The 22,939-nt window shown below is 46.3% G+C and overlaps 6 protein-coding genes across 6 annotated transcripts; 2 read left to right on the top strand and 4 right to left on the bottom strand.

Moving 5' to 3' along the window:
* The first annotated feature begins 383 nt into the window (after positions 1–383).
* On the top strand, positions 384–1,746 carry F5Y00DRAFT_230523 (uncharacterized protein). The gene is made up of 2 exons (XM_048006916.1): positions 384–522; positions 590–1,746. Exons 1-2 carry the CDS (start codon positions 474–476, stop codon positions 1,675–1,677), a joined length of 1,137 nt encoding a protein of 378 aa, XP_047867110.1. The 5' UTR covers positions 384–473; the 3' UTR covers positions 1,678–1,746.
* On the bottom strand, positions 1,747–4,737 carry F5Y00DRAFT_230520 (uncharacterized protein). The gene is made up of 3 exons (XM_048006915.1): positions 3,816–4,737; positions 2,139–3,660; positions 1,747–2,077 (listed from the first exon to the last, which is right to left on the bottom strand). The coding sequence occupies exons 1-3, from the start codon at positions 4,425–4,427 to the stop codon at positions 1,986–1,988; spliced, it is 2,226 nt and encodes a 741-aa protein (XP_047867109.1). The 5' UTR covers positions 4,428–4,737; the 3' UTR covers positions 1,747–1,985.
* Positions 4,738–5,177: 440 nt separating this feature from the next.
* On the bottom strand, positions 5,178–6,075 carry F5Y00DRAFT_230517 (uncharacterized protein). Its single transcript, XM_048006914.1, has one exon. It carries the CDS (start codon positions 5,543–5,545, stop codon positions 5,288–5,290), a length of 258 nt encoding a protein of 85 aa, XP_047867108.1. The 5' UTR covers positions 5,546–6,075; the 3' UTR covers positions 5,178–5,287.
* An 835-nt stretch (positions 6,076–6,910) lies between these two features.
* Positions 6,911–8,461, bottom strand: F5Y00DRAFT_230516 (uncharacterized protein). The gene has a single exon (XM_048006913.1). The coding sequence runs from the start codon at positions 8,368–8,370 to the stop codon at positions 6,988–6,990; it is 1,383 nt and encodes a 460-aa protein (XP_047867107.1). The 5' UTR covers positions 8,371–8,461; the 3' UTR covers positions 6,911–6,987.
* A 663-nt stretch (positions 8,462–9,124) lies between these two features.
* F5Y00DRAFT_230515 (thioesterase family protein) lies at positions 9,125–10,319 on the top strand. Its single transcript, XM_048006912.1, has one exon. The coding sequence runs from the start codon at positions 9,354–9,356 to the stop codon at positions 9,840–9,842; it is 489 nt and encodes a 162-aa protein (XP_047867106.1). The 5' UTR covers positions 9,125–9,353; the 3' UTR covers positions 9,843–10,319.
* A 6,628-nt stretch (positions 10,320–16,947) lies between these two features.
* On the bottom strand, positions 16,948–17,221 carry F5Y00DRAFT_230509 (uncharacterized protein). Its single transcript, XM_048006911.1, has one exon. It carries the CDS (start codon positions 17,141–17,143, stop codon positions 16,964–16,966), a length of 180 nt encoding a protein of 59 aa, XP_047867105.1. The 5' UTR covers positions 17,144–17,221; the 3' UTR covers positions 16,948–16,963.
* Positions 17,222–22,939: the final 5,718 nt, after the last annotated feature.

The raw sequence follows: 22,939 nt of genomic DNA, 5'->3' as shown, positions 1-22,939 counted from the left end.
TTTAGCTAATTACCCCCTGTTTCGTGATTATTTCGTTGATAGATTCCTTTTGTTTTGACAATTGAATGAGTTGAATTGAATTGAATTAAATCGTTAGATTAGTCTGATGTGGGACTCTAAAATTTGACCAATCAAATCTAATCAATTAGTTGTGGCCCGTATCTTACTATATTAAGTTAGCGTTTGGGCTGTAGGACCAGGGTCACTTTGGGATTGTCTGTAGACTCCACGCTTACCTATGTATAAAAGTACCTAACAAGTACAAGGTATACGAGTACAAGGTACTTCTCAATGCTGATTTGAACACACGTGACCACGCGCAGCTAATGCAGGACGGAAATGATTCCGCCATTTCATCGAAACTTATATTTTGAACTTCGATCGCAAAATTAAAATCTCCCCGCGAACCCGGAATTGGTTGAAATACTACATATGTACAGAGGTGGCCAACACTTAGGAGCCTCCATGTCCATATGCCACAATACTTCATACCAGCCCGCAACTCAAGGCATCGGACAGCATGTAATTCAATCTCTTCTTATCCAACACAGTATCGTTGGACTAACATGACGAATTAACAAAAACCTAGGCTTCGCTCTCTACCGCGCACTCCTCCGGCAAGCCCCGCTCATCCCTCTCCCCGATGACCTAGCCAATTCCCGTGGTCCCGTCAACCCAATCAAGCACCTAATTCGACGAGCCTTCCGCCGGAACACCTCCGTCACTAGCCCTCGCCTCGTGTATCCCGCACTTAAGGCGGGGTACCAGATCCTCGGCCTCCTCAAATCCGCCAGCTCGTCTTCTCTCGAGAGCCCCAATGCCGACCACACCTCCATACTGTCATTCCTCCGTGATCGCCATGACGAGCGCAGCCGCTCTCTCGCTGCAAAAGCCATACATCCCCCCTATAGCCGCACCCCACGTAAACCGTCCAATGGGCCGTGGCCAGCTGCAGAACCTCTTCTCGTAAACGTAACGCCTGCGCCCACAGCCCAGAACCCCAACCCGAAACCCGTATTCGAAATACCGTCACGGCCGCGACCCGCGTCGGAACTTGGCGGCTCTGGGCGGAGGCGCGTGCCGCATATTGATCTGGCGTCGGATATCCCGTTCCTACGTACCAAGAAGCCCCAGCCGATGTACCTAAGCCATATTCTGAGACACAGGATCCGCAAGCGTGTCCAGCGCTTAGAGATGGTACAATCATTTTACGATGATGACATCCCCGCCGCGGAGCTCGAAGACAACTGGGAATGGATGTTGGGTACAATGTTACTTGAGCAGAGAGCAACGCAGGAAAGGGGAGAACAGTATGGGGGTAATAAGGTCAGGGATAGGGATAACAGTCGAGGTAGCGATGCTCGTTTAGATGTGAAAACTATCGAGGCAGACGCCGCACGAGGCGAATTCCGGAATGAGACATTCCGACAGACAGTATACCTTCAGGGCGTCATATACACGCAAAACGTGCTAAACCGCGAGCGGGAGGAACAAGTTGCACGGGCAGATGCCATGCGCAGGCTGATTGTAGAAGAAGAGAAACTAGCTAAGCAGGAGAAGGCGGAGAGGGATGCTAACAGGAGGAAGAAGTGGGAGGCCAAGATGCAAGAATTACACGGCGCAATGTGGAAGGAACTCTTCCCAGACTTGGATAAAGAAGATAGCTCGAGTATCTAGCCAATATCCCAGACGTTCATCTCGCCTCGTAAAATATAAAATATAATACGCCCAGGTATATAGGTCATAAATAGTCTCTTCTAACTATATAGATACCTATATATACCCCTTCTCTATTATTTGCACATAATAGCCAATAATACTCTGCGTCCAATATAATTCTAAACTGAGGATGGTATACGAGTAAAGAGATTTATATAGCGCAAAATCCAACGCCATCCCAAGTTCTAATCATCTAAACCAACCGCACAAATTTTACTTTGTTTAACTCCAACTTTAGGTATCTCATCATAAATATATATATAAGTCTAACCAATCACAGCATTCCAGAACGAGCTCACGATGTCTTTAGGTCTAAAAGAAGGGGCTCGTCCAAGACAAGTAGCGCCTGAAATCAATCCTAGTCACAAGAAAATCAGTCCTCGTCATCAATTTCGTTAAAAGAGTGCACATCATCTCACCTGAAATAAATTGATTTACATCCAAAACAACTCTCCTCGGTGACGCCGCCGGGGTCGGTACCTCGGTTTCGTGGTGCGGAAAATAGTACGAAGGATTAACAAATGCATTGGCCGTCACGTCGTCAAACCCGGTGAAAGACGGGGCGACTTGCTCCGCATTCTGTGCACCACCGTAGAAGTTTGAGTAGGTGGGCATAGACATAGATTGCCAAGAGTTGTCTGGCACTAATGAGGGAACTGTACTGGTGGTGGTAGTGGTATCAGACCCGGTCGAGAGGGAAGGGTCTCCTATAGTAGACGGAACGGTAGCAGGTATCTCTAAAGTGAATGATGCGTCTATGTGCGGTATATGCATTGCATTTGGGTGGATATTTTGCACATGTTGGGTATGAGATTGTACCTGTACGTCAGAAAATGCCCCTGGAAGGATCTCAACCGTGTGTACATCGGCCGTGGTCGAGATAATCACTCCGTTCTGTGCAAGATAAGTCTCCACTTCGTCCGAGTCGAACCATGTGCCCTCCCAACCGCTCATATTGATGTACTGAGAACCTCCTAGTAGGGTGTCGTTTACCCTCGTTGTTCGCTCATTGAAGGGTCCCGTCCCGAATCCTGAGCTCTGGTAAGTCAATGAACCCGAAAGACTGGATGGTCCCGCATGATCAGGGAAGTGAGTACCGGAACCGCCAAGCCTATGAAAAGGGTATTTCCAATTGTTCAAAGACTCATTCTTATTCCTATCGAGCATAGCCACGGTTCGCGATCTAATCTCATCGACGGTCTCGAACAACATGACGAACCCAAAAACGCGCGTGAACTTAGCCGGAGGTGGGTTGGGCATTGAGATAAGAGCTGCAGCTCTTTCAAGTGTGTGGCGGTGCAACCTTCGAGCAAACGTCCACTCGTTGAAAGACATGGTATGTGGACCAGTGAGCCTATTCCACGGATGACGCGCCCAGGAGGAATGTGCTGGGTCTAAAAAATTCGTGTTGACGGGCACGTTTGGACCAAAGCTAGCGTTTTCGAAAGTCGGTGCTGTGATAACTTCATAGTTGGGGGCATGAACGTTATTTGAAACAGGTTCCAGGCCAAATGTTGCATCAAGTTCCGGCTGGGCCACGGGCTCATGTGAAACTGTAATACCACTCAATAGAGCTGGCGTCTGATCATTAGGTAGCGTGGATACAGATTCTTCATTGATAACAAGATCTTCAGGATTCTGTACGTCTCCCTGGCCATCGTCGGAGTGTCCTTCTAGACTATTATGCTCATCGACTTGAGAATTTTCCCGTTCTTGAGTCCGTTTGATAAGCGTCTGTAGCTTTTGCAGTTGTTGGCCGAATTCGGGTGCCTGAGCTAGGAGTCCACGTTGGGAAGCATAGTTAAACAAGTCGTGATACGCATTATTGATTTCGCTGTTCACATTCTTAAGGTCGTCTATCTTCGCTTGAAGGTCTGTGATGGCATTTTCTTTCCTATTACGGTACGCCCGCTGTGCAAGTCGAATTTGTGTCCGTCGCCGCTAGGCCAGATGTAAGTATACATCTTCACATTAGGTAAGAAGGTTTCTATGAAGTTATATATCTTTAAGAGCAAAGTGATATACTAATTTAAACATGGAGGGGAACTCTATACAAAAATTGGTGCAAGGGAGAGGGATTGAAGGCATCCACTAACCTCGCCGGGATCTTGGTCCTTCGTTTCAAGGCGCGGGCGACCTCTAGACCGTTTCGTCTCCTCCGCCGGACCATCTGGTTCACGGTCGGCTGACTTTCTTCCCCTCTTTCTAGGGTTAGGAGCATTGTTGGTAGGGACGACGATAGCATTTGGCTTCCGATCGACTTTAGAAGCGGTCCGTTTAGGATATCGCCCACCATCATATTGCTCGGCGCTAAGCACAGCCAAGTTGGAGTGAAGGTGCCGCATTGGTGGCGCTTCCGGTAATGATGCCACCATCCCAGCAGTAGCTAATTGAAGGTTCGTGTTTTCTATCTGGGAAAGGGATTGTACCCCGCTATCCCAGGAAACGTCTCGGGCCAGTGACGTATCAGTAGACCGACTGGAGTCGTTATCCGCGCTATTTAGAGGGTCTATCAAAGATGAAGACGCATAAGTATAGACATTGGCTCGGAAAGGTGGTATTGACGTCGTCAAGAGGGGCTGCGATGATAAGTCATTTTGACTTGGAAATAATTGATTGGGTTGGCTCAGTTGTCCTCCGTAGTCCTGCAGATTGTCACCAACAGAATTCGACTGAATGTTGGTGTTTGACTGGGGTACTGAGGACATAAGAACACTTTAATAGGGTCATTGACCCCATGCTGTGTACCGATATAGAAGCCGGAAAGCCTCTTAAGTGTTCCGTATCAGATCCGGGGGCTAACGGTGTAATACTGTAATAGTAGTAGAAATTCAATAAAGCCTTAATACGGCTCACCTTTTCCCCAGATATTTCGTTAGACGATGACGCAAGTACTTAGCTCGCTCGCAGAACCTAAGAAAACCACTGGACGGTCTGTACAAGTGACTGAAGTCCCGAGGCTATGATTGTTGATTGGTGAACAACTTGGACAGTAGGTAAGAAATGACAAATGACAAATGACAAAGCTTTGTTCAACGCTCTGATTCGATGCATGCTGTGTAACATATAAAGAAGCACGTGATACTGACTAATCTACCTAACTGGCAGGCATTATGTACATAATGTAGGTACCTACATGTGATATGTACATACCTTTGTGGATCCGTCACCACTGGGCACGGACCACTATTCGCGAGGACCCACTAGTCCACGAATTGGGAATGCATACAAATTGTAAATAGCTTCCTAGATAGATTCTTCTCCTTTACTTACCTAATCAATCATACAACATTACGAGACCTACTAGATACGTATTACCATTGTAATATAGTATCACGGGTCCTTGTGTTGTGATACTAAGACGCACACCTTATGGTGGAGTTCAACATTCAGGGGAAAACGGAATAGGGGGTAAACATGTACCCACCTAAGTATAGGTTAAGTTAGGTACGTAACATCGTCTATTCAAGATCTATTCATACTAGTTATACCCAAAGTCATTATGAGAATCTTACAAGAAATTCAACATAGAAATATGTAAAATGCGCCACCAGTCTCTTATGCCTTGTTAGCCCTTCATGGCTTCGAAAATCCCATGATAGGTACAGTTCTCGTTCATGACTCTATATCTCTCTCCTCCACTGACCCCGCGGCTTGTTTTTCTCGTGTTCTTGAGTATGGCTGCGGCACGGGGTAGCCTATACTTCTCTATCTGCTTTAGGATTGCAGGGACATTATCGCGGGTTACGCCGGGCTCGATCAAAAGCCGGAATGCTTCTGCATCCTCAATGCTGATATTGGCGCCTTGGCCTTGCATCGGTATCATTGCGTGAGTTGCATCGCCAATGAGGATAGCGCGACCCGCAGTCCATCTATCAAGGGGCCCCGAGAGCTTTGTGTCAAGGATCTTCTACTTGTTTTCAGTCACATCTAAAGATGGATGAAACAGCAAAGATTTAAAGTACCGAGGATCTGATAACTTATTATTTCAGTAAATATCGATATAAGATACAGTAAAGTCCATAAATGATTGCAATCTGACCATGTACCATAGATTCAATAGCAGCTTGATGCCATAGCATGCTTCAAGATACTAGACAATACTCATCACAAGCTGAGGCCTTCCTGAGCACTCCCATATGGCAATTTAGGTGATTAACAATAACATTGTATGTTCCAAGACGTTCTCTTTCATCAAACAACATGCAAGTCACCGCTCGTTCAGGATTATTGTCCTTTACAATAGAGGGATTCGCATCTTTATCAAACAACGCGTAGGTATACCCAGTCAGGAATAGAAGCATTCACTTTATAACTTATATCACGAAGTGGTTCATGATTCACAGTCAGTACTACGATAGCCTCAAAAACCAACTTACTATAGTGAAGCAAGGCACCTCTTAGTCCTAGATATCTAGGTGCTTATATATCAATGATCTCCTGAGTGTTTTCCACCTTTATAATATTAGCCATCTTCAACTACTACACTGGTTTACCTTGTCTAGACTATTAAGCTGCAAACCATGGCTCCTGCCAATGCAACTAAGTTCTACGCCAACATGCCCGAAGCAATCAGAGACTTCAGACCATCAGGTCCTTCTCTACTAAGGCAGACTGACAACACTCTCTTAGTTCTCTGCGCTTTCTATGTACTAGTTGCTGGTACCATCGCGGTCATTCTCGTCACAGATCGAAAGAGGATCCCGCGGCGTATGAGGAGGAATTTCATCTAGGAATGGAGATTACATTGGAGATCACCCATGGATAGGCGCGCCAGATTCTGCTAGAGTTTACGTTATCCGCGTTTTACAGTTAATTACGATTGACGAATACAAATGCTTCTTCTCCTGAATATATTGAGCTACATGGTTTTTGCTGGTCTATTTAATCTACTGACTCTCTAGGTGGGTAAATAAAAAGGCAATCTCTACTACCCTTCCTCCCTAAGTCTGCACATCGATGGAGAGGTCACAGCTTCGCTTGATTCTTACCTTCGGCCCCGAATTTCGGCCAAGCATCTCTGTTTACGAAATACGGGTCCCAAGTTTATGCCTCGCATACATTTTGATAATTCAAAGATGTTGGTGACGAGCTTTGATTAATTTGAATATGGAGTCTAGTGCTCAAAATCACAGCTACATTAAATTATCGTACGATGTCAATAGCGTTCCAATACGAGTTGTTATGCTGAGTGACTCTGTCCAGGTAAGGTAAGGTGGTAATTAGCTCATATATGAGTGATTGGGATATAATAATTGAATCCTCTCACTATTTTTGTTGTTCAAGGTCTTCAAGCCTTGCACGCAACCAGGCTCCGTACCCTGCAAACATACCAACATGTTTCCATGACTCGCAAAAGTCCGCCAGTAACTTATATCGCTCCTTAATGTATTCTTGCTTACCACCCTCATCCCGTTCTTCTAGTTCACAAGCAATTGCGTAGGAAACTTTGCTCAAGCATACGGGACATAGATAGGGGGGTTGTCGGACATCTTCCGCTATCCGCGACGAGCCCTGCATAACACAGGCGTAATAAATGCAATGGTCCAAACCAAGGCAGTGGCCGAGCTCATGCACCACCGTCCTTGCGATTCTAGAGAACCATAGGCCCTTTCGGTCATCTAGAGTTAAGGGTTCTTTAAGACTTTTTACTGCCTCCATGGCCACCCATAATGGTCCAGACATAGTTCCCCCCTCACTATTCGCCCTAGGGTGTAATCGGAGACCCTTTACCGTACCGGCATTGTCGACGTAGGACTTGCAATGAGAGGCAGGCCACATGTGCGCGAAATCGATTCCGGCATGGCCATCTAGCGCGGGATGATATCGAGCAGTAGAAACTACCGACACACGGTTGCCTCCATATGCCCTACCGCAGCAGAAGTCATCCTCCTCGTCCTCGTACATGTCGTGATCGACGAGTAGAATGATAGAATACGCTTCTGTAGGTACCATCTCGATAGCGGCGTCAAGAAGATCCTCAAGATTTAACTGTCCTCCAAAAATTCCATCCGGAGATGGCCTTGCGCGAATGCGAGTGCAGTTGTTACCTGCGAGAAGGCCAACGTATTGAGTGCCGTTGCTCGGCTTAGCCGTCTTCTTAGACTCTGTCCACAGAACGAATTGCAACTGGATGGGAAATGCTTCAACAGACAACCCATGGTAAAATACTCTCGTATACTCGACGGCATCATTTGACGGTGATTCTAACTTCTCACTGGCCGATTTCGGACTCTCTTCAACCTTTGGTTCCAGCCATTTCTTCATATAGCTCACGCCAGATGTGATTTCAGGCGTGCTTGCAACATACAACGTCTTACGCTTTTTGTTAAGTTTGCGGTTCTTGCGTAGCGGCTCGTTAAGCCACGATCGGAACGACTGAGGTGGATATTTGGGATTGTTCGCCAGTTCATCGTCAGGTAGAACTAGCGGGCCTGGGAATACATCGAACAGCTTGCTCGCAGATTCCTCCGTGAGTCTCTCCAAGGCTCCAACTTCCTGGCCCCTTGCAGCCAGCGGGTTTCGGCCTGACTTCGTTGTCGCAGCCAACCTTCGATCAGGAGTAGGCCAGTTGTATCCAACTTCTTTGGCGTATGCCGAAGGTTCTAGCTGTAAAGCTTCGTGAATGCAATTTTTTCGAGCTCTTGACATATTTTCCGACCTGATGAGAAGAATAGAGTTATGTTAACTTGTCAACGTATACAACTAAGTTTAAATGCTGACTCTTGAATGAGAGAACAGGAATCAATAGTGATTGTTGCCTGGGTACCTGTTTGTTGGACTGTCAGCAACAAAATGATTTATTTAATTATACGCTAGTTAGAGTATTATTCATCTATCCGGTTCGATTCGTCCTCGTATCCTTCATTGACGATGAATCTATCCCTTTACAATACTTTACAATACAGCTTTTTAAGCATGACCCAAGTTAGATTTCTTATGGTGGGTTAGGTAGTGTCTATTTCTTTATCAAGCGCTTTTAATGGCATGCTTCATTGAATACTGACCTGCTCGATAAACCGTCTCGCATGTCTTACTTCAATATGATACATTCCATGTTACCGCGGGTTATTTGTGAGGAAGTTGAATAGCTTCGTTGCCCGTTGAAGATACCTACCACCTAGGTAGGTGCCTAATTAAGCCTCGTCGTGGACGTTATGCTCATACAATTTTTAGAGCCCCAGTGAGATTGTAAATATGGCCTATAAAATAGCCTCACATTGATATATCTAAGTATCAGGCTTGATCGACCTCCTTTTCACCACTCATCTCATCTACATAGGGAGCTTTGTTAGCTTATGTAATAAATTTACTAAATGAGTGCCAAGTGGCGATGAAGTCTTTTGCTGTAAAGCAGTTGGTATGCAGTCTTTTTCCCATTCCGCCAGCTGTTTTATCTCCGTACCGGGCCGCCAGTACCATACTTCTCAACAATTTCTCACTTCTGTTGAACTTATATACCTTAGGTACCTCTTAAAATATCGCTCACCTCAATTACACCGAAGGTTATTGGGCCTAGACCTACTGAGCTAAAGCTTGACATTTAGGTACACTTAGCGAATGCTTTGTCTTTCAAAATCACCAACGACATTAAAGATTAAAGTGTTTACGACGTGCGCTATTAGCTTGGCGTCATGGGGTCCGTCGAGCAAGGGTCATCAGTAGTGGAATCCAGCAACGATGAAGCTGTCATCAAATCCCATATCGAACAGCTCACCGCAGCACAATTACCCAATTCAGCCATCTACAATTTCCTACTTTCCGATGTACAGATCCGTCACGCCTCAAAAGGGTCAATGACTGCGCGTTTGACGCTCACCCGGAACCATATCAACTCGGGCGGTGGCATCCACGGCGCTGTCTCTGCTGCTATCGTTGATTGGGCTGGCGGCATGGCAATCGCTACATGGGATTTACGTCGCCGCACTGGCGTCTCAGTTGATATTCACGTCACGTATCTATCGTCTGCCGCGGAGGGCGATGAGATCGAGATCACTGCTACAGCCGATAGGGTTGGTGGCACCCTAGCATTTACTCGCGTCGTCATATACAAGGTCGTCGATGGCGAAGCCGGCCCGGTCATTGCGAACGGTTCGCATACGAAGTATGCTAAGCAGCGGTAGTAATGTCAGTTGCTGTACCGTGAGGCTTGTATTTCAAATATTTTTCTTACCTCTAGGCTTAGAAAGGAGTCTATACCTATATCGCGCTGTTTGAACATGATACCGAAACGCAGTTATTGACTAAGACAAAGGATCAGTCTAGTCAAGGCTGAGTATGCGGAGAACCTAGATCTGAGACCATAGATGCCCACTAACTTTCAGGAGCAAGCATGATGTCTGCCGCGTGTCGTTTAGGACAAGGGTCTAGCTTAGAACTTCTGAATAGAGGCTCCGCGGTATAAAAACGGGACAAGATCCCACCATCGGTAATATTCATACCACAATGTTACCCTTGGTTCACGTTGACATTAATGCGAATGGTTCAACTACCTAATATATTATATATTAGTCGGTTATTAATCCTCCTATCTCTTCCAATTAATTCCTTCTGCAATGAATGATATTCAACCAGGTGCTCACCCCTTTCAAGACATTGCCGTTAATCAATCAGGCAACCTAATCGCAACTTGGATATATATTATAATTGATTATCTTCTTCTTAGTATAGCCTAGATAAAAGATACCCTCTTAGTAAAAAGTTGCCATCTTGTGTTAAGGCATGTCCTATCAAAACCCTTATTCCCAATGAAAAACCCCAGGTTCAACCAGTGACGAGGCCACGGTAGATCGAAATGCTAATTCATTGCCATCGTCCTTATACTCATCATTGCAAGTACTCACCCTTTATAGTTAGGTGAGATAGCCACAATTACCTAGGCATATGTTAACGCATGCAATCACCTTCAAAGAAGCAGTGGCTGCCTTCTCTCTTTTAACATCAGCTAGGGCATGAATTCAAAGATAAGATGAGGAACTAAAGAGTACTAGAAGATCTTATACATCGTTAAGGGTCATCAGTCGAACCTCGTAAACTAGGATGCTAGATCTTATGAGTCATAGTTGTAGTAAGAACGCTGTCTATCATTAGGGAAACGATTGTCTTAAAGGTTCAAAATTAAAAGGCTCGTCTTAACTCCCATATAGCATCCTTAATTGGAGCCTGTCTTACAACATTGTGCATATTTCATTAAGGAGCCATAGTCGCTTCCAAGCTTATCTCGTTTTAATCTAGTCACCTTTCCCTGACTCATGAGTTACTCATCGTATTATAAATCGTTTCTTAGAAGGTATTTATTAGAAGTACTTTCTAGAATATCTCAGGAGCTCTAAACCTGTGGGAGCGCGAGTCCATTTTGGGTTATGTATCTAAGGCCAATATCTGTTGGAGCTTCCTTTGATCTACACCCCCGAAGTCAGTTGATAAGTTAGTAACCACTCATTGAGTAAATCGAAGCAAGTCTTCCAGGGGCATAGTATCTATTTATGTCCTTATATGCCTTGAGAGGTACTTACTTATCAGAAGGCACCTACGTCCGTTTATGGCCAAGTTGGATCGGATAGCGCATGTGCTATATCGTCTTGATGGCTCGTAGGGATAGGCAAATACGAACCGAGTGCATCGGGCTGGTTACCCTAATAACCACTACCGGCACACCCGGAGCGGAGCTGTCACGGCACTTGAACCTCACGGGGGAGACTTTGGGAAGTGGAGTTAGGGAATAAGTGGGGGACGGGATCCGTAGGATCAAGATCGCCCGAAAGTGAACTGACAACCAACCGCCGCAAGCGTGGTCAGTTTCGTATGCCTGTTAGGACAAACAGGATAGGGTGGTTTTGGACGTGGAACGTGTGTAGACCAGGTCTCGCATTAGGTAAATCGAGCAAACTACCGGGCAACACTAGCGGTGGAGGACCCTGTCCTCCCCTCAACGCCAGGACAACTACTACGAGGTGGAACGAGACACGTCGAGGTAGGCTTCGAGACAGAAATTGTTACTTTGGATGGTATTTGGGCCATCTGGCTTCTAGAACGCCCTTGCTTCAGTGATCATCTACAGAAGTTACGGATTAGGATATTCTTAATGTAATAGTGATGTGCATGAATAGTCTTGGGTGATGCGGGTGATCATTTCTAGAGACTCTGCCCGAGAACACTCGTTTAGAGGGCGTCGATATCGTGAGCAATGCCGACCACACGCCAAATGTGTTTGCAGTCTGGCTACCTGCGCATGGTAGCATCCACACCGGCACACTCTAAACGGCGACGTGCTTCTTGAACATGCGAAGGAAGAAGACGTGGCTGTTGACGAGACGCATTACCTACTCCTCATCGATATTTGACAGGTATGCCTAACTTGGTAGTACATGAAAAAAGGAACGTCTTTCGACTAGAGGCCCGTATTCTAACTATTGCGGGCTACTATGTTTGCTCCTGGGTTGTTTTTAATAGCCTTCTCTCTATGCATTGAAGTTCGACCGGAATTACCGGTACATATGCCCGGGAAGGACAACGCATGAGCGGGAACGATGTGATGACCCTGGTGATTAGCGGTCCTGCACCCCCTTCAGTGATGGCGTGAGCTCCCAGATCCCCGATGTAGGAATCGATGGGAAAACTTCCCCAGACCGGACTACACGTAGCTAAGCGGATTCTCCCCAAGATTTGGGCTCTATTGGGAGTTAACGACTAGGCCTAGGTGCATCGAAAGTCCCACACGAACGAAGCTGCTTTCCTGAGCCGCTTCGTATCTCTGCAGTTGAAGCATGCGTGTGTGCGTGTCCTTTTCTAGATCTTCAAGCTGTCGGCAGTGGCAAGGGTAATCCACCCACACAGTTACCTATACTGTACGCATCAAGCAGTACTAGAATGTATGTTGCTAGCGACCTGCCGTAGCATGTAGTTTAGGAAGCATGACTCTGGGCGGCATAGAGAAGGGGAGTCGCAGCAGTGAGCGATAGCAATATGCATCATCCTGGATCTTTGAGGCCAAGGTATCCGTCAACCATGGGCTACGACGGATCTTCCACGCTGTAAGGACGGCTACCGTTGACCAGGGGGGTGATGGTGTAGAGGAGGCCAACTCGGGTGGATTCCAGAGCTAGTAGGCTTGGAAGTTTGCAGTCCATCTTGGTCGACGAATAAGAGCTGCCCTTCTCTATAGGGAAAAATATGACACATGTATGTTAGGGAATAGACCGCTGACAAGAACGCCCCTGGTTCGCATTCGGTGTAACGGTGAGCTGGTGTGTCTCGCCATGTTGAAGAATATGAGAGCCGTCGCCGGTCGTCATCCAATCGTAGGGTTTTGCGTAAACCCACTTGTCGGTCAGCTTCGACGAATGATATGGCCGGAACGCTTCTATCTATCTAAACGCCTAAAATCGAGGGTATGTCTCCGATCAAGAAACAGTCGGTGGAGAAATGTCCTCTTTTTCTTCTTTCGTATATACCTACATACTTCGTACATACCTAGGTGTACATATCAGGAGATAGATATGTGTATACACTACCTACCTATCTAAAGCATCTAACCTAGCATCTGAATAGCGTGATGTTAGAATGATGTCCTATTTTCAACATTACGCTGTAGATCTATGCGTTGTGCAGAAGTATTGCAATTTTTCTGATTCTTACTGGAGCTTCCAGCTCACGCCTGAAAAGATAGAACAAGCGGCATGACCCTTCAGCTCGCATAGGTATGGCCCGAAATAGAAACAAGACAGCTGCAAAATATCATTTTAGGATAAGAATGGGAATATGCCCCAGGCGTGCTTCTAAAGAGAAAGCAACTATGGTCATGAGCAATCTGTACCTACAGCAGAGCCTACAATAGCTACAATAGATATCCTGTGCCGCAGGTGGAGTAGCCTACAGGATGGTATTATAGGTAGGCAGGTAGTATTAACAGACGCAGGAGTACGCAGTTCTGCGGCGAGGCAGGCATGGTGGATTATGGATAGACTCGATCAATCAAACAGACAGGCTTCGCGTGTAATTTCGTTGTTTGAAACGCGAAGCAGCTGTCATAATATTCCTTGTACAATATAAATTTCTTTATATCAACGTGCCCGGGATCATGTTATTATAGAGGAGCGTTATTGTTAAGTTTATGTCTCAGCTTTAGATATCAGCTACGGCGCTTTGTCACCTCATGTGTTTGGGAACTGCTCTGTGCCGGACGTGTATATAAGACTATAGCTACCTAGGTAGCCAGTGCATGGATTGTGTTTAGTAGGTGCCCAAGGCTTTTCAAGGTGTAAGGGTGTAAGGGTATATATACTATCATTAAAGAATGTTGGTGGGGAATAGAAAGCCCTTGATATCTTAAACATGGAGAGGGATCGCGGGAGCGGGAGGTCGAGATTACGGATAGCGGAAACGAGATTCTAGTACGAGCAGGGTTAAAAAGATTCTAGTTGGCTCTTGGTGGTAGTGGTTCGGTCCTTGGTAGTCAGCGAACTGGGCATTAAGTGTCCTGCCGCTTTTGGACAGGATAGGGTTCCCGGCTCTACTTTCAGCCAGTCTACCGGCTGAGAGAGGAGGACAAAAACAAGAAAAAGAAAAAAAAGCTTGCAGTCAGATTCTGCACTTCACTCAAAGCATCAATAGCATTGGAACTTATTCATGGACGTATGTAGTAGTATGTATGTATGGAGGTGGGACAACTCAGCACATGGCACCTGCAGTAGCGACTGCATCTCAGCAGCAGGGTCTTGTGTGCCGCTGTAGGTATCGTTGTATTGTAAAAATCGGAAAGGAACACCGCATCCGCTATGTTGGCGGACCGGGTGATGGCAGACGTTACAGCGCACGTGGATTTTGGGAACAGGGTAAAGCCGTTGACGAAATGCCGATTTTCCTTTTTCTTTTCTGTTATCTAATCCCACGCTGAATTTTGCCCGGGTGTATTACCTAGTCCTACGTGTAAGACTAATAAGTATCATGTTAATGTTAATGCGGCTTATATCAGGCATGTTGTTAAAATGTACCTCGATGTACTCGCGGTGGATTAATACAACACCATCCATGGTTAATTGTCTTACGGAATGCGGAGATCGAAAAAGAGACAGCAGGGAAAATGAGAATGACGGACATCTGATACAATGACATCCCTGACTTGAAATGTCGTGTAGATAATAGTATACATATAGATCGTATTAATTATAGCAAGGACCGTTATAATTCACCAGTTAATGCTCTATCTGTCTATGTCGGTATTTTAGACCAAAGTATCTTTTTTGACAGGCGTTCGGTTAAGACAATGAGTTGTTCTGATTGGATATGCTGGCAGGATGGCGTCGACATCGTTTGATATACCCTTGTACCTCTTCAGCTTTCAGGCTTGCCGGATTTAGAAATATACAATATCTGTCTGACAATGGATTTCCAAATGTGAACATAGAAAAACGCCTCTTCGTCATAAGGGTCTGGTCATAATTAGCCCGTTTGTCAAATCTGGGGTCTGGCCCATGGCGCTGGGAGCCAGAAGGGTGTTCCGGATACTTGACCGGCCTGTGCGTTTGCATCGGACTTAGAACCTGGAACGAAACGCGATGAGTGAGCCAACATAACAATACGACTCGAGACGCCCTAGAAAGTTTGTTATAGCGTCTAGTAAAGTACTACCTAATTCAGCCAACACTTCCAATACATACTGGAGGTGGCTTAGCGGGGATCGTTTCAGGTAAGAGTTGAGCGAAGCGATCGTTTGCTCCGTAGTAGTAGGGGAGGATGATGGATGGTGGGTTGAAAAGCTACGCAGCTTTTCCCCATCAATCAGCCCTTCGCATAATACAGGCATTCCTAGCAGCCACAGTAAGATAGTTAATATGTAAATGTACATACATATGTAGAAAGGAATCTTATATGTCTCGAAGGGGAAAGAGTGTATGTAGCTGTACCCAGGTAATGTATCGGCAATAGAGTTGTGTGGACTATGGCGTTCTTATTTATCTTAGGTACCTACATGTACATAATAAGCACGTTTTCAACGGTCGTTTTAGTAGCCATGCTAATGATCTGCTCATTAGAACCTAGTACCCTGCAACATCGTCATGGCGTAGCGTCATTGATGGCGACAATCTACCGAAGGAGGCGTTACCAGGAACAGCCGAGGTGCTGATTAGGACGAGATGAACACTTGAGATGGGATAAGTGCCGGGAATTGAAAATAAGCCTACTGGGATTAAAGATGATGCCAGGCTGTTGGTAAAAACCTGTTACGCGGTTTGTAGAGGAATCTCGTGGGGGAGGTCCCTTGAATCTGAAGGTCGAGACGAAAGACAAGGGGGGGTAAGTTTCCGTCTGACTTGGCATTCCTAGATCCAGGTAAAACATTCACAGGATGCATCGCGGCGGTAGCGGGCTTGATTAAGCTAGCATATACTATGTAAGAGTTGGTGCTACTATGCGGCTTATATACTATAACTCATCGCGAACCATGGTCGGACGATCCGTGGAGTCTAATGTAGGTACGGCAACGGAGTATGTGTGTGTGATCCCGTCTCAGCTTATGTGTGGTAGGTAAGTTCAAAAAAAATACAATGTAGATAGCCCTACATGACCACGGTCTCTTCAACTTTGGCTGGCATCTCACCATCTCACCATTTTTGCATCTTACCTTAACTCCCCCAACCCCAGATCGCGGATATCAATCTAAAAGCGGATGAAGATCTAGGCTGAACCGTGAGTTCTGATCATCTGGATGCCAGCTCCAGAGTTACCAGGAGACGCGCGAGGTTGAACATTGGTTTCGATAAGGCACCCATCTCTCAAACCGGGAGTCTCGAAGATGTGGCGGCAGGGATGATGACAAGAGTAACATGTCATGTTTTTGTTGGGCTGATATTGATTGATTGCATACCATTGCAACAATACGCGAGTCCATACAAGACAATTTCCCGTAGCTTCATATCATGAGTAGTAGGGCTCAATTCGAATATTAATACGGCACACACGACGGTATATAACGCACAATGGCTTACATCTGGATATAGTATTTGGCCCATCAAACCTGCGGTTGAGAAGTGAAGGCCGATCCCCCACTTCAAGCCACCGACTTGTCATGTATGCTGGTATGCCAATAACTATCCCATACTGGCGGTGTACGCATAGAGAAGATTTTGCATCGTCTTCTCGGCTTTAACACAGGTAAGGTATACCTGTCTTAAATATCTAACCCACCCATTACTACCGTAACCTCACCCTCACCCTCATCATTAGAATTATTGTTATCTTCTTCCTATACCGGTGACGAACTAGCCGGCCCGCTGGTAATATACATTAAAATATACATTAGCAAGCGAACCACCCGTCGAGTCCGAATCATTTTTGCAGTCCAATTTTCATGCACACCGAACCGGAATACACCCCACTGGTAGGTTCTCATCTGCAGTGCTCCGACGAAACCCTGGATATGCATGCACGCCAGTGGCCATTCCGCATGAGCTAGACGAACAGCATAAGCGAGACAAGTGTCTAAAGCCCTATCGAATGCCTCATTATGTTACTACGTTGGCGGGTGTGGTGTGTTTCATCGCGCTAGGTTGGTCAAGTGGCTCCCGAGGAAGTATTGTACGACGAGAGGAGGCGTTATTATTGTTTAGCTATTATTATCTCTCGCAGTATATCGCATCATCCTTCGGCGGTGTCCTCGTCATCATCGATCAGTATCACCATAGCTGCAATGATCATCCGCAAGTGCATGAGCAACGAATCATCTTACACTGTCAGTCATATGCGTTGAGAAATTTCTCCCTCTGGAGCTCCAGACTCCGGCCTGATCTCCGTCTTCCCGACAAGATCGGTGTGACCACGATGGGTCATGATGAGCCAGCAGTAAATACATACATAGGACATGTATGTACTAGGTATGCTATGCTATGTACTATGCAGGGTCAAGAACGTGACAAGTTTGGGATGCCCGATGCTGCTTTGACAGCTGGCCTCACATGTTACGACCAGCTACGCGCGATGCAGCTTCGATGCATTGCGCAGGTCAATGCCTTGGCGGCCACGAACCGCAGAGCTACTATGTAAAGTACAAAGCGTGCTCCTTCGTCCTAGGTCCCAGGTTAGGTATTCCTAAATAAGTCCTGGATACGTAGCTAGTTCTGCCGCTATCCAGGTTGTTAGGGCATCAATGCCGGTTCGCGTCGCGCCAAATCTTTAGGTAACCTAGGGATCTTTGGGTTGAGGGTTTCTTGCCGAAGCCTATCTCAACTCCCAAGGAAAAGCAGAAGAAGCAAGGATAACGCATCTCCGCGTCTCCCATCCAATCCTTCCCCTCGTTGCGCGAAGTTCCGTGGCGCTCTTACGTACATGGTTAAAATGGCCGATCAAGATCTGGGCAAACGTCAAACGTCAAACGTCTGCTTGTCCTTCCAGCTGTCTCTCTTAACTCGTTCCGAGTTAATATTGACCACGACCATTTCCTAATCCAGGTATTTTATATTGCTTCTTAATCAATCAGCATTGAACTATCTTGAAATGGTATGTGGGTTGTGGGAGAAGTTTCTCTGGCATCACTAACACTCGGGTCCTGGTTATTCTCACGTGCCTTGGTTTCATTGAACATGATACACTTGATTGATGTATTGTATCACTGCATAATTCTATAAACTAGTAGCCCGTCCTATTTCGTATACATAGATGTATACCTGTCTGACAACTTACAATACGCGACGTATATTATTCCCCCTCCCGCAACCCCGGGGTAGATGAAGGATGAAAGATGAAAGGAACGAAGGATAAAGTATAGCTCGAGTGCTAGCGAATCGGCGCCAGCGAGCTTGCATTAGTCTAATTCTGTTCTTATTCCTCCTACTCTTTCTAGAACGATAATGAAAGGAGTGTGGCGCGTCTAGTGCTAGATATGGACTTGGCCGGCTTTCAAGTTCACGGAGACTCCATTTGGCATGCCAGTTGCGACTACGTATACACTACGATACACTAAGACTAGAAGGCTAGAATACTAGGCGACTAGGCGACTAGGCCATTATGTAGACGAGGCTAGGGCTTAAGGATTCAGGAACCCGAAAGATTACTTCGCCACAAGAACGCTAACTACCCCTTTTATTATTAGTCTTAGGTAGAACCCTGAACCATGTCAAATCTCTTAGGGTCCTTGCAGCACGACATCAGACCAACCTAAAGTTTTGACGTGCTACAGCAGATGTCAGCATTATAAGGTAGGGGGAAGAGATGGATGCCGCGCGTGTTAACATGGAGGTGGTGAAGGTCGGATCGTCCTACCTATTTTAGCGTTTGATGGCTTCTCTTCTATGCGCATTCTGAACATGGGCTATAGAAGCTTCTGAAACATGGCCGGCCCAGGCCCGGCTAGAGATTCCGTCCGATCTTTGGAATAAGAAAACGGGATGGGCCTGGGTCCAGTTAGCGGTAGACCCGTAGCTAACCAGCTTGACCATCTTGACCAGTTAACCTCATGCATTTTTTCTTTGGTTTGGGCGCGGCATTCTTTTGCGGACCGGGTGCTAAGCTGATTCTGATTCGGCGAATTCGAATCTTCCATGACTACACGAATGTAACGGGACAGCAACCTAACGCAGTACACTACTGAATATTGCCCACACCTAATCAACCAAATGTGGGAGCATGTCACGCTCGGCAGGGCACCGGCCTCTTACATAGTATGATTACGAGAGAGGACTACATAGGACGAAGACGAGGATGGGGGACGACAGGAGAAATAAAATAAAGAAGAGAAAGAACACGAAAAAAATCTTGATGGGTTAATTTAACAAGACCTATGTAGTGGTCTTTTACCGGTAGGTCACTCAAGTCACCTTTTTTTCTTAATAAAGAACGTGCCATACCCTAGATACACTAGGTAGACGACCATGGGCCATGGCAGATCTTTTTAGTACATGGGGTTCCGGAAATCGTACCTATACATGGACGGCGTTAATTACTAGGTGGCATCGGCCCTCCTCGAAGCTACTTTAAAGAGGGACGATGCAATTGATGTACCATACTTGGCAGTGCCCGCGGATTACACATTACACATTTTGATGGGTAGTGGAGCATTTCTGTCTTCACCGTCCACGTCCCTCCACTTCGCATGCGAGGGGGCGTAGTTCTTTCGCGCATATCTGCACTTACTGTTCGGCTCTGGAAGGGGTTTTCTTGTACACTACATACCTTTTGTTGCCTACCAGTCTCATCACCCGCTACTGTATTATGCGCCTGTGTATGTAGTAGTCTTTTTCTCTACTGTATCGTTTATGTATTCTGGAGGAATTGTCTTAACATACATACATACACATACATGGAGGCCATACAAGCCGGGGTTCGGGTTGGCGGACTGTGCACACTGTGCCAGCTTCTTCTCGCCGGTTCAAAATCTGAAAGAATCCGCATATAACCAACCAGGCTCAGGCTCAGGCTCCAGTATATTCCAAAATACTCATTTTGAACCCCTACTCTTATCCGCTTTCTCCTTGTAAGTACCTATATTAATACTCGTGTAAGTCTTAAGAGCACTTACATTTATTTGAATCTACATATAGCATGCTAGATCATATATAGGTACGCACGTGGGGATTAAGAAGCGCGTAGGCGCGTTGAGGTTCCGCGTTCAAGAGGTCTAGTGCGGGAGTGCCACCATCAATCCCTCACCTGTCCGCTGCAGAGCACAGACAGATGAACAGGCGGCCCATGTATGTACAATACACTATGTACAATACGTACAATACATACAATACATATATCTCCAGACGGATACAAAAGCTTGAAGGGTCGCCCCCCTGTCGCTCTCTACATATACATACTACATATTTCGTCGTTGACAACGTCGACAACGCCCCATGTAGGCTCGTTGCTGTACCTCGCTGCGAGGTAGTCCTCCTGCAGCTAACCCCTGCCTGAAGAAGTATATGTAGTGTACTTTTATACAATCGAGCATGGTTCCGTCAGCAGAGGCCAGCTCGTTCGGTATGAGGTGTATGAGGTACTAGTAGCCAAGGCGGAGCCTAGGTAGGTACTCATTATACCAATCATAAACCCGCAGTACAACGTGGTCGAGCTTCGTGTACATCTATCAAGGGTATCTATCTCCTTAGGGTCTACCCTCGAGGGCCGAGTACATACCTACCGGTTGATCCCCTAGACCTTTGGGCCCACCATCGTCATTCCCCCGTACAATCACAGTGCTTAATGTTGGCATTTTTCTCTGGAGCTTTCTGCAGTTATTGGCCAGATCATACCACCATCGTTTGCGTTGAATATCTACTGTGCCATCTGTACATTCTTGGACCGTACATATTTGTCTAGCCTATGCCTTTCCGTTGGTAGTATGATATACCATACAGACCTAGGTTTATTCTTCTCCACATCGTAAATCCACCCAAATACATGACAAGCTCCAGAATCGCCTTCTAGACAGTCACCACGAGGACGTCGTGTTGTCTTCATTTATCGATTCCTTACTGGCCTTGTTGATGATCTTGGGAAAACCTGGCTACGGTAACGACGGTCTATATCTCCTTTGCACGACCACCCTATCGATGCTACTGGAAGATCCCGGAAAGCGGAAAGACCCCCACGAAGCTATCGCCCACCTTGCCGAATCATCTGTCTTTTCTATTTCGTCTTCTTAGGTTGGAACTTTTCTCAGGATTTGTAAAACTTGGGAATTGCATCACCATACGTACGACCAACCTCAATTCGTATAAGCCAACTCGGACGAGCATCTCACCGGCAAGAGGAACCTTGGACTACCGCGGACTCGTCCTTCTCCTAAGATCCGTTCGAACAACGGTACCATTCTAAGCTTGTGAGCTCCCGAGTTCACAAAACCAAGGTCTCAGTTTACACTTCCAGCCATCAGGACTGAGCAGTTGAAACCGACCGCCTTAAAACCGCCATCTTAACTGTCTATCGTTTTCAGAGCGCACCTCGATTACCTTCGGCTGCGACCAACCCTCGTGTGGATCAAACCGGCCAAAGGCTTTATCACTGCACGAATGCGAAATTGCGAGACCTTGGAAACTAATCCCCCGGCCAGGCATTAGCACCGCAATTCTTAAAGGATATCAGGTCTCCCGGCGCGAATCTTCCAAATCGAACGGAGCATCGTACTCCCGGCTGTTCTCTTTAACTCCGTATACCAGGCCGCCACCTCTAGCTTTCCCGCCAGGCCTGCCTGGTTTCACCCCGCGACCTATCAAAGCGACTTGCTTGAGTATACAAACGAAGCACGAACTAGAATTTTGCGTTCAGCTCTAATTACCAGTCACCAGTGACAGTCGCAGCTCCATAGTCTCGAAGCAGATTTCAACAGCAGGGAATCGGGATCGAGACTACCTACTCCTCGCGGTACCTTTTACTGAGTACATTTACATAGTCATGCGCCTATATACAAATTTCTGCGGGTAACGATACGTCATTGCCGCCCATTGAGAAGTTGAAGTAGGAAATTGGTATTTGAATGGCCAGAGCAATTCTTTCTAATTAGGTTGGCTTGTGATTAGGATCGTGTGAAAGAAAGATTGTTGGCCACTAATCAAGCTTTTACGGCAAAGCTGCCAGTGCATAAAACTCGCCTACGATTTGCAGAAGAGGTGCTTGGGTTTTATTCAGCCCACTATCGAAGAGAGGTTACGAAGACTAGGAACTCGGGCAAGAGAGAGGTCAACAATCGCGCAGAAGAAGGGGATAATAGGCACCTTTTGCACGAATCGTGTTGCTCAAACATCATCGTCGTGTGCCAATCTTGCTTGGAATCCCACAGCTATCGGCCTGTTCCGTACTAATTTCGTTTTGGGTGAAAGATCGGTTGGTGGGTTTTCTTGGACACAGTATACCAATCATACGGCACCGTCTCGTGAGCATATAAATCACGATCCAGAGTGTTTGAATTTCAGAGATTTGCCGTACGGAGACGTTGGGTTTGGGTACCTTGAATATCAGCGCTGGTAAAACGGGCCTTGTGTTGTAGGCGGACAAGGGATATACGACACGTAAAAGTTAGTTCCTCTAACCTTCGTCTTTGATTCTTATATGAACTCTTCAGCTCTTGGCCATCGGAGAGCAACCTCTCCTAGTGGTCTAGTTCGGATGAGGGACTCTTTCCTCAGGCCGTCTCGGATATATTGGATATATTGGTGTGGGTTGCAAAACCCGCTCTTAGTTTCCACCTTGTCCACTATTCCTACTTTATTGGCTTGCTCTGCTTTTCCCTTGCTAACAATAGATC

Source organism: Daldinia vernicosa, assembly GCF_022497035.1.
Source record: "Daldinia vernicosa strain CBS 139.73 unplaced genomic scaffold F5Y00scaffold_11, whole genome shotgun sequence".
Taxonomy (NCBI): domain Eukaryota; kingdom Fungi; phylum Ascomycota; class Sordariomycetes; order Xylariales; family Hypoxylaceae; genus Daldinia; species Daldinia vernicosa.
This window is presented reverse-complemented; position numbering and strand designations above follow the sequence as displayed.

Coding starts and splice junctions, on each gene's coding strand:
- F5Y00DRAFT_230523 (XM_048006916.1), top strand. CDS start 474: ATGCCACAATACTTCATACCAGCCCGCAACTCAAGGCATCGGACAGCA. Junction 523..589: donor CTCAAGGCATCGGACAGCAT/GTAATTCAATCT, acceptor ACAAAAACCTAG/GCTTCGCTCTCTACCGCGCA.
- F5Y00DRAFT_230509 (XM_048006911.1), bottom strand. CDS start 17,143: ATGCATATCCAGGGTTTCGTCGGAGCACTGCAGATGAGAACCTACCAG.
- F5Y00DRAFT_230515 (XM_048006912.1), top strand. CDS start 9,354: ATGGGGTCCGTCGAGCAAGGGTCATCAGTAGTGGAATCCAGCAACGAT.
- F5Y00DRAFT_230516 (XM_048006913.1), bottom strand. CDS start 8,370: ATGTCAAGAGCTCGAAAAAATTGCATTCACGAAGCTTTACAGCTAGAA.
- F5Y00DRAFT_230520 (XM_048006915.1), bottom strand. CDS start 4,427: ATGTCCTCAGTACCCCAGTCAAACACCAACATTCAGTCGAATTCTGTT. Junction 3,661..3,815: donor AGGACCAAGATCCCGGCGAG/GTTAGTGGATGC, acceptor CATCTGGCCTAG/CGGCGACGGACACAAATTCG. Junction 2,078..2,138: donor TGTAAATCAATTTATTTCAG/GTGAGATGATGT, acceptor TCTTGTGACTAG/GATTGATTTCAGGCGCTACT.
- F5Y00DRAFT_230517 (XM_048006914.1), bottom strand. CDS start 5,545: ATGATACCGATGCAAGGCCAAGGCGCCAATATCAGCATTGAGGATGCA.